Source organism: Rhinolophus hipposideros (assembly GCF_964194185.1).
Source record: "Rhinolophus hipposideros genome assembly, chromosome: 6".
NCBI classification, from domain to species: Eukaryota; Metazoa; Chordata; class Mammalia; order Chiroptera; family Rhinolophidae; genus Rhinolophus; species Rhinolophus hipposideros.
This window is the reverse complement of record NC_138052.1, coordinates 62,272,690-62,291,358: the sequence shown is the minus strand read 5'-3', so window position 1 is coordinate 62,291,358 and position 18,669 is coordinate 62,272,690. Positions and strand designations below refer to the sequence as shown.

The window sequence follows — 18,669 nt, the reverse complement described above, 5'->3', positions numbered from 1 at the left end:
ATTTACATTTAGCGTGATTATTGATACGTGAGGATTTCCTGTCATTCTATCTTTAGTTTTCTGGTAAGGCTGTGTCTCCATTGTTTCTTTGCCTTTTTGTTGTTGTCTATTATTTCTGTGTGGTGGTATTCTATGATGTTTCCCTCTGTTTCTTCTTTTATTACAGTATATATTTCAGTTCTGGATTTTTTTTGAGTGGTTACCCTTAAGTTTATGTAAAAGAAAGTTTGATATTTAGAGTATTCCATTTTCTTCAGCACGCTTACTTTCTCCATTCCCATGTTCCGGTTCAGGCCTTTACTCTCCCCCTTTTTATGTTGCCACAAGTAGTCCCTGTTGATGGTGGTCGAATAGCCTCCTTTAGTATTTCTTGTAGTGCAGTTCATGTATTAGAAAATTCCCTCAGCTTCTGTATGTCTGGAAAGGTATTTATTCCTCCTTCATATCTAAAGGATATCTTTGCTGGATATATTATTCTTGGCTCATAATTTCTCTCTTTCAATAGTTTGTATATTTGGTTCCACTCCCTCCTGGCTTGTAGAGCTTCTGCTGAAAAATCTGATGATAATCTAATGGGCTTTCCTTTGTAGGTTACCGTCTTCTTTTCCCTGGCTGCCTTGAGGATTCTTTGTTTGTTGTTGATTTTAGACAGCTTCAGTACAATGTGCCTTGAAGAAGGCCTGTTGGGATTGAGGTAATTAGGTGTTCTATTTGCTTCCTGGATTCAAGGATCCAGTTCGGTCCACAAGTTTGGGAAATTCTCATCAACAATTTGTTTGAATAAATTCTTTGTTCTCTTCTCTCTTTCTTCTCCTTCTGGTATGCCCATTATTCTTATATTGCTCTTTCTGATAGAGTCAGAAAGTTCATGTAGAGTTTTTTCATTTCTTTTAAGTCTCAAATCTCTTTCTTCTTCCATCTGTGTAATTTCCAGGTTTCTATCTTCGATGTCACTGATTCTTTCTTCCATCTGGTCAACTCTACTACCTAAGCTGGTTATTTCATTCTTAATTTCTTCTATTGATTCTTAATCTCCAGAAATTCCATTTGGTTCTTTTTTAAAATTCAATCTCTTTCATAAAATGCTCGTGTTGCTCTTTGATTGCGTTTCTGAGTTCATTAAATTGCCTATCTGTGTTTTCTTGCATCTCGTTGAGTTTTTTCAGAACTGCAATCTTGAATTCTGTGTCATTTAAGTCACATATTTCCATATCTTTAAGTTCCTTTTCTGGAGACTTTTCACTTTCTTTCTGAGCTGTCTTGTTGCCTTGGTTATTCATGGCAATTACTGATTTATTATTTCTCTTCCTAGACATCTACAGGAGTGGCTTCTGCAACAGGTTGATAGGAAGAGGTCTTTCTTTTGTTTTCCAATACTTGTTGGTAGAATGTTTTATTTTCTCTCCAACTGCAGCCTTTTTTTCCCTCTCTCACACAGTAGTGCTATGTTTTCTCTGCACTATTCCAGCTTCTCACACAATGGGGGGATTCCCTTGGAAACGGGCTTCTCCTCTGTTAACAGTTCGCCTGGGTCATAGGGCGCCACGTCCCTGTGGGGATGCGGAGAGCTTTTGAAGTTCCAAAGCTCTTTCTGCACCAGATTCAGAGCCCGTATGTTTCAGCAGTTCTGTTTACTCCTGCAGGGATCTGCCCAGATAGGTGGGGCTAGGGGTGGGGTGAGTTGTGAGAGGTGGCCCAGAGCAATGGCAGCGACCACCACCACAGCCGGTCCTGCTTCCACAGCTTCCCCTTTGCCGGAACTAGTTGGGTTGTGAATCTGTGTCTGCAGTCCACAGTTCTCAGAACAGCAAATATTCTGTTATTTTGATCTGACACTGCTACTGTTCTGCTTCTAGCACCGAGCAGATGGGGGCGGGGCGAGCTCTGGGAGGGTAAGGAGGGGGCGGCTAGTCTCAGTGCCTAAAGATTTTGTTCTCTGCTCGGCAGTGAGGGCTTAAACCACCGTTTTCAGCCTTCTTCCCTCAGTCTTTTCTCTGAGGTATTTGCCATGAGCGTTGGGTTCAGCCGTGTTATATGCTGCCCCCTCCACCCTGTGGGCCATAATCGGAGCCCTAGCAGTCCGAGTTCTTCCCTCTCCCGCAGCTGTAGTAGTTCCGGGATGCAGGGAGCTCGGAGCACTGAGCTAGGTCTGTGTCCTGCGCCCGCACGACTCGGTCTCCTCACTTCTTCCTTCCTTCCTCTGCTTACACGATTCTCCCACCTTTAGGTGAATTCAGTAGTGGACCTCTTCGTCTTGCCTGTCCGCTGTGCAGGGAGTCCTTTGTGGAGTTATTGTTGTTCAATTAGTTGTAAATTCCAGGGCAGCTTTAGAGAGGCTCACCTCACGCCACCATTTTGATGACGTCTCCCTCTTTTTTTTTTTAAGCAGTCCTTTTCAAGTCACCTACATGCTGTTATTACAATTCAGGCAATGCCTTGTTCCTTAAATGAATATATACATATATATACGAATGAATGTATTAAATGAATATATACATATATATGTATACACATATGTATATGTTCATTTAATATATATGTATGTATGTATGAATATGTATACATATGTGTTTATATTCATTTAATATAATTTTATATGTAAATATACATATATATTACATATATATGTAAATATTCATTTAATACATTCATTCATTATATATAGGGACTGAAGTTCTTGGATGGTTCAGGGTAGATAGTAAATTTTGAATGAATGTTAGTTATAATATTAATACTACCCTGAACCATCCAAGAGCTTCAGTCCCTACTGTCATTTTTCTATTTCATTCAATTCTGAGTTTTACAGAGGACTTGGTAAAATCACTGGGGTACATACAACTTTCCAATTTTTCAACACTGTCACCCACTTAAAAGCATTTTGTTGAAAGAAAGATAATCTGTTTATTCAAAACAAGGAGAAGCTAGAAGAGTAGGTTGCATTAATTGCTTATTTGCCCCAGGATATATATAAAGTTTACCCACCCCAAGTGGTATTACAATGACAGCAGTTTCAGATCAGCCTTTGAAAGTTCATGCAATCTGTTTCTAAAATGAAGTCGTAAGAGAAAAAGATGAGAAAAAAAGGATAAAGAAATTCAATCAATTTCAGAGTTGCTTAAATTCGACCTTCAAATGTTCTCTTATTATTTTCTTGGAAGAATTGTAAATAGTCACAGCAAAAACATCCATATTCTAAAGCAAATTTCAAAGAAATAAGAAATTATTTTTAACTGCATAGGGGTTGTCTTTCATTAGCTTAATAGAAAGTTAACTGTAAATTCATAGTATCAAATTATGGTCAGTATCTAATCATTAAGATGGTATCTAATTCTAATATACTGTCATAAGTAACTTACAAAAATGACATACAGTACATTTTTTATTATACTTAAGTGCATAATGTCAGATGAAGCATTTTTAAAATATTTGTTTTCTAACTGTACATTTCCCTTAAGAAATAGGTAAAAAGGTATAGGATATATGAACTAATATTCGCTAACTAACTACTATGTCCCAGGCATTGTACTCGTTGCTTGACATTTCCTTTTACTTGGTCTTTCCAAACCTTGCAAAGTAAATCTTAATTCCATTCAACACAGAAAAAGCACATGACATTCAAATAGTATATACTAAAGCTAGAAATGGACCGAGCTAGAATTCAATACTGAAGCTGTACAATTCCAGGCCCCACAATCTTACAATAAACTGCATTATTAATTTTTGAATATAGAACACATACACCTTATATTTGAATAAAGGTTATAAATTTAAAAGACATTTGTATATTTTACTGACATATCATGTACTTCTTTTGAACTACCATCTCCACTTATAGTTTCTGTTTCTTCTTCCTTTGGGGAAAAGAAAAATGAAATTTTAGGACCAGTCTTAACATGTATGAGAGTAGGAAGTTCCCCTCAAAATATATATCCCTAAATTCTTTGAGATTAACTCAATATAACTGATCCCTTTAAATCTAAATGTCCCCATCATTCACATTATAGTTTTTCCCCATTTGAGATAGAATGCATCTTTATGTAATTCACAATGTATTTAATCCCTTTCAATCTAATTTCTTTTGCTTTAACTCTTAGCCAAGATTAACCAAATTAAGGGAAAAGAAGGTATAATTGGTGGTTGGGAAAGAGAATAAACAAGATGTTTCTGGAAATATTTAGGCTGATGTGGAAAGCAGGAGAAAGTATGGGATAACAACAAGTACAAGGAATCTACAAAGTCTACAAAGAAGCCTAACAAAATATGTATCCCCACACACCCAGGCAAACATCAAAATATTTTGTTAAGAAAGTCAATATAAAATTAAATTTAAAGCACCTTTTATTCCATGTACACCATAAGCTCAACATTCATGGTAAGAATAGTTTTTGACATCCTCTAAAGTCACTTACTAGCATGTTTTACTGGCAAATATCAGAACTAGGATATTAAAATATATGCTTTAAATTTTTACTTTGAATTTTAGTTTAGAAATAATATATTTTTATACCTCAAAAATGTCAAATTCTTCTTCAAGTTCTTCTAAAGAAATTTCTTCCTCTGTATTGGATAAACACAATGAACATGAGATAACTAAGACACTTAGATGTAACATAAATGGAATTTTAGCAGTATGTTTTTTTTCAACTGACCTCCATCTCTATTCTTACTCCTCCCAATTCATTTTCAACATGGTTTTAAACTAATATTCCTATGCACAATTCTGATTATGTTACTTTTCCTGCTCAAAAACTTTTAGCTGTTCTTAACAAAAGTTGAAAATCTTTAGCCTAATATTCAGGTTTCTTCAAAATTTGGTTCCAAAAGAACTAATCTTATTTCCCATGACTCTCTTTTGAAGGGAAGTTAAGATCAGTATTGGTTTGTCAGTACGTGCAGATTTGAAAATAAAGGGACAAAGCACTAAATAAAATGCTATCATTCAAATATACAGATAATTATAGATTGTCTTCTGAGTTAGGCACCATGGTGGCCGATAAACCAGGATCGTATTGGTACACCCATATTTCATCACTAGTGATAATGGCACAAAATATCTTCTTGCCTCTCCAAAAGGTCTTGGCAAACTTTGACTCTCCTTTGTTTTTGTTCATCAGTGAGCTCCTTTGGGAGCATTTTTACACACACCTTTCTCAGGCAAAGATTTTCAGTTAAGATTTTCCCATTTCTCTATCGATGTTTACTTGGTCTCCTATGCTTCTCACAGTCAGCCAACGATTTTGACGCACAACTTGATGATGTTTTGCAATGTTTTTGTCAGTTCTGCTCATTACTGGCTGCCCTGACATCTCTTCATCAGTGATGCATTCTCTCCTCTCAGAAAAACGTTTAATCCATTTGTACACTGCTGTTTTCTTCATGTCATTATCCCCATAAACTTGGACTACCATGTCCCTGATTTCACTCCCATTCTTGCTAAGTTTAACAAGAAATTTAATGTTTGTTCGTTGCTCTAATTCAAGCTCAGACATTCTTGTGATGGCAGAAAAACATGCAACAATAGTGAACACCACTCAGCAAGACACCGCCACAGGTCGATATGAACACAGCTGTGAGACACTGATATCCAAGGTTATGAAAACTTGCCGAGCTGTTTTCACAGTGATGCCAATGTGAATGCACGGTGATAAGTTCACGAACTTAATTATCAGAACTCGTATAAATCCAACTTCTTAAAAAAAAAATGATGTCCCATAAGAAAACCTAAATCTTACTTCCCAAAGAGAATGGAGAACCATAAAGACTCATAATTGTGATTATTTGATTTTCAGCACATTTGGATTTAAAATGTATCTTTATTCTATCTTAAGAACCTAGCATTTGGCCAAAGGACTATGTGAGTTCTTGTTAACCCAAGTGTGGTCGCTGAAGTAGTAGCATAAGCACCATCTTGTCAGAAATGCAAAATATCAGACCCTATCCCAGACCCACTTCATCAGACATGTATTTTAACAAGATGCCCATACACACATTAAAGTTTGAGAAGTGCTGACTTAGACCATACTCATACATTAGTATATACAGAGTATCCTCAAAGTTGTCATCTGAAGAATCAAGAAAACATGAAGTAAGTACTCTTCTTCCAACTTTGGGGCCAGAGAAGGATTGCACATTTTTATTTATATTTATATTTTTTGGTTTTAAGTGGGAAAATAGCAGGAACTTGATTGCTCCTCTAAAATCTTTGACAAGTTGGAGACTTCATCTGTGGAGGGGGAATCTTATATTTATGTGAGATGTCAAGGGTGATTACTATGTATGTTGGAAATGTTTGATCTCTAATAGTTTTTTATATGACTAGGGAAGCTAAGGAGAAAAGACCAAAAAAAAAAATTGCAAACAACTTCAAAATAGATAGTAAGTACCTTATATACACTTAGCTATTTACATATAAAGACACCTGGGAATTATTTTTGCTATTATTAGCGAATTACTTAAAATAGACAGATGCTCTTAGACTTACGAAGGGGTTATGTCCTGATAACCTATCGTAACTAAAAAGTATCCTAAGTTGAAAATGCATTTTATACACCTAACCTACTAAACATCATAATTGCTTAGCCTAGCCTACCTTAAACATGCTCAAAACACAATATCCATAAAATGCTGGCAACATAGTACACTGTAAAGTATCGGTTGTTCACCCTCATGATTGCAAGCCTGATTGGGAGCTGCCACTCTTCAGCACCACAAGAGAGTATCATACAGCATATCACATATTGCTAGCCCAGGAAAAAAAATCAAAATTCAAAATTTGAAAGTATGGTTTCTACTGAATGTGTATTGTTTTCACATCATCATAAAGTCGAAAAATCGAAAGTTGAACCATTGTTAAGTCGGGAACCACCTGTTTTTGGGGGCAGAATAGCATCACTGTCTTGCAAGTTAACTTGCTGTAATTTAGCAACGTCTTTAGATAAAATGAAAGCAAATTTAAAAATAAAAATGCCCTTGTTAAGGAAAAAATAATTAACTTTTGAAAACATACCATTTTCTTCCAAAAATATGTTCAATCCATTCACAATTTCTTGCCTGTTTCTTCTTAACTTGTCATTCATTTCTATGATCTAAATTACAAAACATAATTAAAATACCTATGAGGAAGTTCTTAAAAATCAAGTAAGTTCAACATTGTAGATAATTTAAAAATTTCCAGCCACTACTTTGTGTTGTTCAGCATCTGGACATAAATGTTACCTAGAAAATTACATTTGAATATTTAAGTCCTTTATAAATAAAACTATTTTATTTAAAGAAGTAGAAACTTTAGGTTGGTTTCCAAAAGGCCCTAGATACAAGTCTAGGCTAAAATTTAAACAACTGATTTAACAATTTTTAAAAAAGGTATTGAATGCTTTTGCAAATCTGTAAGGAACTCAAAAGGACTGGCTGACTGAGTTCTTAGCACAGAAAGAAAAGGCAAATGACCCTCCATTTTTCTAGTAATCGGCTATCACCATAAATTAGCAAAGGGAAGAGAGACCTTTTTTCCACTTTAATTCTATTATGGCGTCATCCCAGAGAATCAAAAATGAAAACTTGCAAGGTTATGAGGGCCTCAAAAACTGTCAAATAAGACTTTCTGTTACCCAGACCCTTTCTTTTTGTTTGGTTGTCTGAATTCTCAAGTAGCCTGCTCACTTGCTCTAATTTTAACTTGGCTCAGGTATTCTGAACCCTAGTTTGTACTTTCCTGTTTAAACATTTTAATGGCTTCTCAAAGTTCTTAGGATAAAATTTCCCAAATCCGTAGTTGTCTATGAGAACCTTTATGATCAAGGTAGTTAGTGCCTGTCACTCTAACCCAATCCATTTACTCCTCAGGATTGAGTGATGCAGAATTCCTTGCACTCACCAATGGACTTGCAAATGCTGTTCTCTCCACCTGAAATACCCTTCTATTCTTTTTTCTCAGATAATTCCTTATCAACCTTAAGATTCGGCTCACTAGTTTCTTCAATAGGATTCTCTAAGTTGGGAGTGTGTACCCCTCTATGCTTCCACAATATGTACTACATATTCTCATATTTATTATGTTGCAATAGTTTTTCTCCTCTAGAGGTCAAGGAATGTCTTCTCTCTGTATTGTGTTCAGCACTAAATGTGACACTCACTAAATGTCACTGAGTAAACAAAGAAATGAATATACAACTAAAGTGGAGATGGAGGAGTTTGTTCTAGTGATTTCAAGTCCAATTTAAGTATGGCAGAAGAAACCTACCATTTCCCTTGATTAGTTTAAAAGATTTTATGGAAAAGGTGGGCTAGTTCAGAGGCATTTAAATATGGTCAAGAATAATGTAGTGACAATTAACTGAAAAGAGGTATTGCAGGTCCTAATAAATATTCAAGACAAAATAGAAACAAAATTACAGAATGTTAGAAATGATTGTGCACTTGGGGGTCAAATCCAAAGTCTTCATTTCTTTGATGAGAAATGAATGTCTTAACAGGACAGTCAGGGTGAGGTCTTCTAAGTTTTAGTTTGTTTTTTATTTACTGAGAAGATAGATTTTGAGAGAATCAGTAAGAAAAAATACAGGCTAAAAAACTGGACTTCAGATTGTTAGGGAAACTTCGATAAAGGACAGGGCAGTGGTTCTCTACGTGTGGCTCAAAGTTGATAACTACTGGGACAGCACTGTAGAAACAAAGACCTCTTTACATTAATTTGTAATTGTTTAAGGAGAAATAAAAAGTGTGATAAAAAATAAGCAAGCAGAGAAATCGCAAGTCAGCAGTGGTGAGAGGCCAATGGTGTATAGTATTGGTCTATAGTATAGAGGCCAATGGTGTTGCTAGTATTACTGGAAAAAATGAAGGGTTTTGAAGATGAAAAACTTAAGGCTTAGTTTAAATCAAGCCAAAGATCTAGAGTAAAGTTAACAGTTAACTCTTGATTATTCATGCTTATGAGGGGAAGTAGTTGACAATTTTGTCATTTTTAAAATTTGGCTTTGCAGTAGTTTATGATTTTTCTTTCACTACTTAACGTTTAATTTATGGCAATATCAACATTTGATGTGGAACTGTAGAGTACTAGATCAGCTGTGGGCACTCAGCTGTAGGCAAATCATTTAATTATTCTGGGTTCTGTTTTCTCATCTATAAAATTGGTTCGATTAGATCACTTTAGAGATTCTTTTTAGCAACTATGAACACTATTTTGCCTGACTCAATCTAGAATATTCCAATTCCAAGAACAAATATAGTTCATTTAAATACTTCAATATAATTAGTGGTATTTTAATTTGCTTGGCAACTTTGGTTTTTAAGTTAATGGGTCCACATTTGGGTGTCTCATAAATAGGTCATGTTTACATTTTTAGTTAAAAGATATGTAGGCTGCAGTGGGATGGATTGCAACTCCTGAAATCTCTGCCACAAAATCTGGATAAAATCACAAAGAGCCAATGAAAATAACAAAAATCTGTCCATCTGAATACAAGCCTAACATTTTTCAGTATGTCCAATATCTGAAACCTCATAGACATACATTGTTGGACCATGCATGACTACTCTCAAGGCAAAAGGTCCAGCCAAAAGGGTCCTATAGGCTTTGGCGTCACTCCTGTGCTATAGCCTAGGCTGGGATCCCAAGCAAGGCCATTGGGTCTCAAGGGCACTTTGGGGTATTTCACACCTTGAGTCTTCCCTCTTCCCCACCAAGTCCCAATCTAGCAAGGAAAATGGGCAATTTTAGGCTATCCTTTCCCTCTGATCTCCACTCCTTTCCCTTAATCTCCTTCCCAGCCTGTAGCGGCCGTTACCTCCATCCTGGGAGCCACGGATTCACCGTCACTGCCGCCCGCTCCAGCCATTCTGTTCTGCTCTGCTGCTGCTACTGTAAGGGCTTGTGGGGGATGGGTAGGGCGGGTAGGTGCAGCTCGTGGGGGCGTGGCTTCCGCCTCCGCCTTGGGAACCAGGAGGCGGGGCCTCAACTGAAATGGCTGATTCTGCCCACCTCTACTACCCCAGGCTCCCATCAAAAACAAAACTTTGCAGCCCATAGTTGATCTAGCATTCTTTAGAGTGGCGTTAGGGAGAGTATTATACCTTTTTTCCTCCCAAATACTTAGGTTGACCGTAATGGCTCTTTAGGGCCTATTTTTCACGTAAGCAGTATAATAGTGGTAAATAACTAAAATTCTGTGATAAGAATCTCAATAGAACCTACAATCCTAAATGTGTTAAGATCCAATGAGGTCATAGAAGTGCATAGTGTATCCCGCAAATAGGTGGTAAATACCTACTATCATTACTAACCTTATTTGGCAGAATCCCGAACTGAAAAGAAAAAACACAAGTTTACTCATCTGAGAGGTGGTTGTAGGACCTCTTAACACTGTTATCAGCTAGAATGAGCCCAGATTTTGCTTAGTTCTGGTACAAATGATGCAAATTTCGTCATCTTCTGTTATCTCTGGGAGCTTCTCTTTCCTCAATTTATCTACTAAATTAAAAGGGATTACTCCCAGACAGTTCTCCCTGACAAGGGCCCTAAAATTTTAATAGGGGGTAATGGGGAAAAATAGTATTTGGATTACGGGAAACAGGACAATATTTACAGCAGAAAGGCCTGGCAACAGGTAGAATTCCAGGTATCCCAATTAGCACCTCTTAACACTAGGGTTTAACCTTTTCACTGCGTTAACTGATTTCAAGTTTGTTCTCCAAAATATGCTAAAATACACAGAAAATAATTAGTATTTATATTTTTAAGTCAATACAGTTAAGATGCTACATTTTATTAAAATAAATGATTACCTTAAAGTATATGTTTCCTATTGATACTCATTATTGAAAAACACAAAAATATAGAAAAATGTACATCTACTTTCCTAAATTTCCCTTCTGGAACACTGAGCTCGTGGAGCGAAGTCAAATGCCACAGTTAGTGGCATGGAAATATCGTCCGACTATTGATGAATGTTGCAGTAAAAGTGTTAAGAATTTAAAAACTCTCCTTTGACGTGAGTACAAAGAGACACTATAGCCAGCATATCTTACTGTATACAACAAATACATTCACTGAAAATAATGTATCAAAGTTTTGTAAATTAAGTACTTTGGTGCACTGTGGGACAGTTTTTCAGAAGACACACGCACAATGAATACTCTTGACCAATTTTTTCTCTTAAAAAAATCTTGATCTTTTCATGTTCTGTGACCAAGTTCAACCCCAAAGCCCAATGATTTCCATGAGACAACAACTTCTAAACTGTTACCTCCCTCCAAATAGAGGCAAATGGCAGGACTTGCAAAGTTTTTTCTTCTTCCTCTGAACTTCATTTTCTCACTTTCTCCCACTTCCTGTCTCACCACCTTACTTTAAATAAGGACTAACAACTTGTCAAATATGCCAGCTGAGTCTGTGTGATTTATCCCTGCGCAGGACTAGTGACTGATCCAGTGTATTAGTCAGCTCAGACTGCCATAACAAAATACTGTAGACTGGTGGCTTAAACAACAGATATTTATTTTCTCACATTCTAGAGGCTACAAGTCCAAGATCAAGGTGCCAGCACAGCTGGTTTCTGGTGAGGACTGTCTTCCTGGATCATAGAGGGTGACCTTCTCTCTATATCCTGATATGTGGGGGTGGGAGGGGGTTTGTGGGACAAGAGGAGAGCTGACAAACTCTGCTGTATCTTCTTATAAGGCTGCTAATGCCACCAAGATGGTACCACCCTCATGACTTCAACTAAATATAATTACCTTCCAAAGGCCCCATCTTCAAATACCGTCACACTGGATGTTAGGGCTTCAACATATGAATTTTGAGGGCACAATTCAGTCCAAAGCACCATTCAGTCCAAGGCACCAAAAATCAACCATCCAATACTACTAGGTATCATCCAATTTGATGTTTTCAACCAATAATATTATAAAGGCTGGTTCTTGAGAATATAATAAGTAGTCTATATTAGTTTATTTAAATTTTCTACAGTTTTTGAAATTTTTTTTCAATATACAAACAAGCCAGTGAATCTTCACTTATAAAATAACCATTTAACACATGATAGTACAAAGATGGTTTAAAAACTGACTCATACTATTTTATGACCAAATAAATTTCAACAGTAACTGAATTTCTTAAACATATTTAATCATGTAGCTTCTGGAAGATGGATTAAATGATGAAAAAACGGGCGACCATGAACACACCCTTTAATTTCATTTCCAAATTGGTGTTTCATTCTGTAGATAATGTCTTGGATGTCCTCCTTTGGTAAGTACATGGGTAACTGTCTAGACAGACGCACTGCTTCTCCCTGTGAAGAGAAAGCCATACATTTTATTCTGTTTTACCCTGAAGCATAAACATGTTATTCCTGGCAAGATGGAAGATAGAAAATTGATTATATATTCTTTTTACTATTCATTCACTCAACAGATATTTATTAAGTACCAATTATGTGGTAGTCACTGTTGTAGGTTCTGGAAATATAGAGAACAAGACAAGATCCCTACTCTCATGAAACTTACATCCTAGTTCAAAAAAACAACAGAAAAAAGACAATTTCAATGAGTAATATGTAGAAAATGAAACTGGGCAAACATGATAGAAAGTAATTGCGTGGTTAGGAAAAGCTTCCTTGAGGTGACATTTAAACTTCAATTTAATACAAAGGTCATGGATAAAGAAAAGCATTTAGGCAGAGCGAACAGAAAGAATCAAATGATCAGTAAGTGCACCATAGTTACTTACTAAAGGGAAGAGAGGAAGAAGAAAGGGAGGGACGCAGGGCAGATTACCTTTTAAGATGGGGTGAGCAGTTTGGGATTTAATTTGAATGTACAGGGAAGTAACCAGAGGTTTTTTAAGCAAGAGCCTGACACTGTTTTCACAATTCACATCTGGCTGCTGTATGAAGCATGGTTTGAGGCAATCACTGCAGCTCTGGAGTGTTTTTATCCCTAGGGTGACAGTAGAGGAAATGGCAGGAGGTGTAACTACCACTGACATGAGTCGGAGGTAGAGTCAAGACTTGCTGATGGACTGGTTATGAGGGAGGCAGAGTCAAGGATAATGCCACATTTATGGTATGGTAATGCTGTTTTCTAAGATAGTGAAGACTGAGAGTTTGGGGGTAAAATAGTATTGGCAAAGCTGGCTTCTTTTAAAATTTATTATTTCTTCATTGTTGTACTTCGAAGATACTGAATCCCAACACTTTTCTCTGTAACCACACATCCTCGCCTATTATATTCCCAACCACCCCACTCCCTTATTCCAAGTAAACCTGTTCTATTTCTTCACTTTGACCTTTAATCTCCACACTCTCTCCTTATTCTCCCGGCCCACCAGCACCCTTCTGTCATCTTTCCCTACCTAAAATATGAATAGTAAGAAATAAAGGGTACTATCTCTAGTTTCCTGCATTCCTTTTTGACTACTACTAAAATCTAAGAGCAGATTCCTACTAGAATCTATTTCATCTTTATATCACTCTAGGACCTAACACAGTTTCTTGTATATATTATGTGTTCAAATTTCCTCACTTACCCTCTTGTTCTCCTACCATATTCATGTTGCTACTCCTTACCCTTGGATAAATTCTACCAAGCACTGTTGGAGAATTAGAAAACTCTTGGCTGAATCCAATACCAATGTTAGCTCTCATGACTTGTCAATGCCACCTCGTAATCTTACTCTTCTTGAATCAACATTCTCTTAGAATGCCTACAGCTCTTATTTTCAAATCTTTCCCACTAAACTCAAATCCCCAATGCCTCCCCAGCCCCTTCACTCTTAGCAGATAACTTTTCCTACTCCTTTACCACATGTATCATACATGACTGCTCTCAAGTTTACCTCAAATATTTTTACTGTTTCTCCTTTTTTCTGTTCTTGATTCAGAGAATGGTTTCTCCTTTCTAAAGTTTATACTATATCCCATTTTTCCTTCCTGCCTCTTTTGGAACATCTGCTCTCCAATCTTTTTATCATCAATCTTTTCCATCAAATTCAATACAAATATGCTAAAGTCTCTCTTCATTTCACGACGTGACTTACTGCCTATACCTTTTCACCACTACCCAACTCTTTGACCACTGCGAATGTTTTCCACTCCTGCTACTTTTTCATTGTGGCTCTCTTCAAGGTTATCACTGCCATAGAGCAGCCACACTTCTGGCCTTCTGGCAACTATTACCCTATGAAGAATGTGATACCACTTACTTATATTTAAATTTCTTTCCTCCCATGACTTTTTATATCTGCCCTTTTTGGTTCTCCTTTTACTCTCCTATCTTTATCTCTGTTTCACCTAATTCAGCTTGACTTTAAATTAAGCGTTCTATGGTTCTGATAAAAGTTCTTTTTTCTAGACTATCTTTCTTAAGAATCATATCCACTATTACCTTAATGTAACGAGAGGTATACTATTAGCAAAAATATTTATATCTAATCCTAACCACTTTTTTCTGTTATTTCTGAAATCTTACTTCTTCCTACGTGGTTCTTCAATACACAAAACACTACCCACAATTCCTTCACCCTTTTTAAGTTTATACTAACTCTTTCACAAGAAAAGATTCAGTTAACGTCCTTAGAAACTATCAATGTTGAACTGTCCCCACAATAGGCTGGGAAGTTCCACTAGACAAAGCTCTTAAAAGACTCACAAAATGTCACTGAATACAATCTTCAGGAAGGGTAAAAAATGGACCTCCCTATCGAGGAAGTCTGACTCTCAGAATGCAATGGGCATACCATGATTACAGTCTAAAACAAAAAGTGCTCACTTTTTTTAAAAGGGAGAAAATAAACTTGATTAAAAGTTCAGGTTTGTTTTCAAAGTAGTATCAGTCAACCTTGAGATAGTTTCCCACCACTATCTTATATTTGGACATTTAAAAGTTTATAATCTTTCTCCATCCTCAGTTACTTTTGAATTTATTTTTTTTAACCCACTGTTACATTTCTCATTTGTGGTTGATACTGCTAGAAAACTAAAATCTCCACTTATTTAATAAACTACATGTGAAAGACTTTCCCTCTTCCCTTTTTCTCCTACACAGATTATGGCTTAAAATCACATGATAGTTGTTTTTAGACAGGTATTTGGTTTAAAAGTAGAGCAATTCTGAATTCTTTCTAAAAAATGAAAACAGAAGAAAAAGAACTTTACTACAAACTTTTTCACACGTAAGGCTCTTCCTCAATAAATACTAAAGAAATAATGATAGAATTCACCACAACCAGTCTATGATGTTAAACTTTTAAGGGACTTTTTAAAATAGTGTTTCCTTATTGCAAACAATAAACATTATAGAATCTTTACTATTTGGAAACCACTTACTGTTTTATTAAAGAACAGTTAAAATATATTAAAACCTAGCCAACCTATGTAATTGAATAATGCATACCTCTAAATAACTTATCACTTTGCGAGGTCTACATTCATAAACTTCTTTTGCATTTTTGTTGAATATGGCATTAAGAATTTCTTTTAAATCCATCACACCATAGAATGGGAGACAATTAGCCATTCCTTCTATTTCCCAGTAGTTTTCAGCAACAGAAACTCCTAGAAGAAAAAAATAAATCATATATAGTTTTGGTTTGCTTAAATTATATTCCAGCAAATACCTATTTTAAAAAAACCACTGTTAAGACATTTAGTGAACTTTCATTAGAATGCAATACAGTCAGGACAAAGTTTTGTTCCTTAGTTGGAGAACAAAATATAATTCCCATAGGATTTCACATTCTCATTAAGTCATAAGTGCTCACAGATACCACATGTGCTTTATATAATTTAATTTCAGTTATTGCTGTTTTGTTCCCTACATTTGTTTAGAACATTTCTTACTTTGGAGAGAAAATGGAGTCCCATGATATTTATTAAAATAAAACTGCTCTAAGTGTTTTAACAACTGTTGTTGTTCAAGTTCTATCCTGCTGGTTTAGTATCTAACTTAAAGGCCTGGATTGTTTCTACGATTATTTTAACTTACAAATTATTATAAAAGTACTGACACACTAACTTTCTTTTCCAGAAACTTATTGAGATATAACTGACATAACATTGTGTAAGTATAAAGTGTAAAAGATTTGACACATATATTGCAAAATTACCACCACAGTAACTTATTATTGTATTAGTAATTTGAGGAAATGAAATATTAATGTTTATTCAAAATATTTTACTAGGACAATGTTTAAAACTGTCATGTTATATATTATTTCAGCTTCTTTAAATAATTTACGGATTAAAATAAAGCTTAAAACTAGCGATATGGTTGAATATGTAATTGGGTAAAATATTCATAACTGCATACATTTCAAAACATCAAATTTGGCTTTAGAATGCATTTTATGATTTTGGGAAGTAGCAGAGACTTGTCTTCTTTGGCTGTATCTATGTGATAGTGTTCTTAATGATGAAGTCCACATAACGTTACCTTGAAATAAAGATAAAGAGACAGCCCAATGTTGGATAAGTGGTAGCTATAAACGGATGAATAAAAAAAAAAAGAGTGATATAGCTTGAAGAGTTTCAGATCCTGATGTCAACGATCCTATCCCTAACCTGTTTCCAGTTACAGACCAGCTCCTTGACCTGGATGGCAGAATGCAATAGTGGTATACTAAATGTAGCATGCATCCTATTGTTCTTCCTGGGAAACAACTAGAATAGTATTATGTAAGAAGATATATAATCAAGCACTACGGGATAAAATACAGAGTTCAGTGAAGGGAGACAAAATGAGAGTTTGAACAACCAGGGAAACTTAAATGGGACTTGAAACAGGGTTTAGATAGGCAAAGAAGTAGCAGAATCCTAGTTCACATCTTTTTACATATACTGGGGGTGCCAAAAAAATGTATACAAGTGGACACTTTGGTCAACGTTGCTCAAGCAGTAGTTTGCTGTAATCAGAAGTGTCTGGATGCTGATGGTAACCACTTTGAGCACCTCTTCTAACTGCAGAAGTCAAATGTGACTTGTATTTATCTTTTGTTATCGATATATATTGAGTAGTATTACAATTTTAATATAGTTTTCCTTTCTTAAAATGTGTATACATTTTTTGGCACCCTCTGTATATAGATATGGAAATCTACAAAAATATTAGTTAAGAAACTTGTCACTATTGGTGGTTCTATACCTTTAATAGTATGACTAGACTGAAAAGTCTAATACTGACTACATTTGCCCTGGAATAATTGTTAACATGTCACAGAAGTTCTTGTGGGTATGGTAAAAAGTATTTGGCAACAGATGAGGAAATTGAGCAATATTTTAATATCTGTGGTTGCAAGATTTAGATATGGAAAACTTAGAGACATTTGGAACCATGTAACAATAAACATTCAAGAAGTTTCCACATAATTCTGTGAAATGCCTCCCAATTTTCAGGGGAAATACTTCAAACCAATAAGTGGTCTGACAAGTTTTCACTTCCTAAAATATGGAATTCTTAGTGATGCAGAACAAAAAGCTATTCCCATTAACAAGCAAAGTTCTTAGGGTCACATTCAGATCTTTTCCCTCAAAGCCAAATGTACTCTTCCTGTCTTTCAAATGCCCTGATCTTTAGCCAAAGATGTCTGTGAAAACTGGCAAACTACTGATCCAAAGTTAAGTCCAATACAAAAAAACTCTAACTAAAAAAAAGAGAAATCGGATATAAAAAACATAAAAATAAAGTAAAAAGGCTAAAAAATGAAAATATAAGTGTTTTTAACTTGATCTGTTATTGACAAGAGAAATAATGCTGATGATAATCTAAATAAAGATAATTCCAAACAAATCAAGTCAGTTTCCAGATGACCGTCTTATTCATTTTCACATCTTTGGTGTCATGCAAAGTACTGGCATTCAGTAGGACTTAAAAAAACACTATCTACAAGCTAAGAGCAAAAAGCATGTCAGATAGAAACTTACTGGGTGGCCCAAAAATAAACATGCTCTTGGAACAGACAAGGTAGTTATCCTAACTTAAAAAAAAAAATCGCCATGATAACATCTTTCTAGAAAAAAATGGTACCTGCCACCAACACCACACAGTTAATTAGAAAAATAGATTAAGAAAAAAAAATATCTTGCTACATCCCACTCCCACATACTCTCCCCGTTTTTCAAACTGCAGACAAATTTTTCAAATGCCAGGGTCCCCGAGGAAGAAAGATTTCTAGGAGGACTAACAGCAATGACTACAAGTCAGTTCAGGTCAGAAAAGTGTGCTGGAGGATGGGAAGCAAAGAGAATATTTGAACATACATCATTGTCAAGAACTATACTGACTACGTAAGTACTTTGTTTAGTGCTGACAACCAGTTCATGAAGTACATATCTCAATTTTAATAGGGAAGCAATATAACAAATTCGTTAAGAGCGAGGCTCTCAAAGCAGATGCTTGGGTTTTCAAATCCTGTTCTACCACTGTGTACCCTTAAGCGAACTTAACTTCTCTATGCCTCGATCTTTTTCGTCTATAAAATGGGGACAGTAATAGAACCTACTTCATAGGGCTATTAGGAAGATTAATGAATACATTTAATATTAAAAATAGTGCCTGACATAATAATTATTTAATAATCATTAGTTGTTATTGATGAGGAAACATTTAGGCTGACTTTCCCATAAACACAGAGTTTTTAAATGGCAGAGTTGGGATTCAGACACTCCTCACTTC

The 18,669-nt window shown here is 35.7% G+C and overlaps 2 protein-coding genes across 3 annotated transcripts in view; both read right to left on the bottom strand.

Annotated features, from left to right (window-relative positions):
- LOC308499321 (uncharacterized protein) overlaps nt 1-10,299 on the bottom strand; it is a 38,157-nt gene extending 27,858 nt beyond the window's left edge. Inside the window, exons 1-4 of the mRNA XM_081052553.1 lie at nt 10,285-10,299; nt 7,007-7,085; nt 4,508-4,557; nt 3,796-3,851 (exon numbers count right to left, since the gene is read on the bottom strand). Of these exons, the coding sequence (XP_080908679.1) occupies nt 3,796-3,851; nt 4,508-4,557; nt 7,007-7,076 (176 nt within the window). The 5' untranslated portion in view covers nt 7,077-7,085; nt 10,285-10,299. The remainder of the gene's footprint in view (nt 1-3,795; nt 3,852-4,507; nt 4,558-7,006; nt 7,086-10,284) is intronic.
- Nucleotides 10,300-11,470: 1,171 nt separating this feature from the next.
- The window catches only part of PMS1 (PMS1 homolog 1, mismatch repair system component), a 67,753-nt gene continuing 60,554 nt past the window's right edge, over nt 11,471-18,669 (bottom strand). For both annotated transcript variants that reach the window (XM_081052551.1, XM_081052552.1), the window contains 2 exons: nt 15,394-15,554; nt 11,471-12,293 (listed from right to left, as the gene is read on the bottom strand). In XM_081052551.1, coding sequence (XP_080908677.1) covers nt 12,129-12,293; nt 15,394-15,554 — 326 coding nt within the window. In that variant the 3' untranslated portion in view covers nt 11,471-12,128. The remainder of the gene's footprint in view (nt 12,294-15,393; nt 15,555-18,669) is intronic.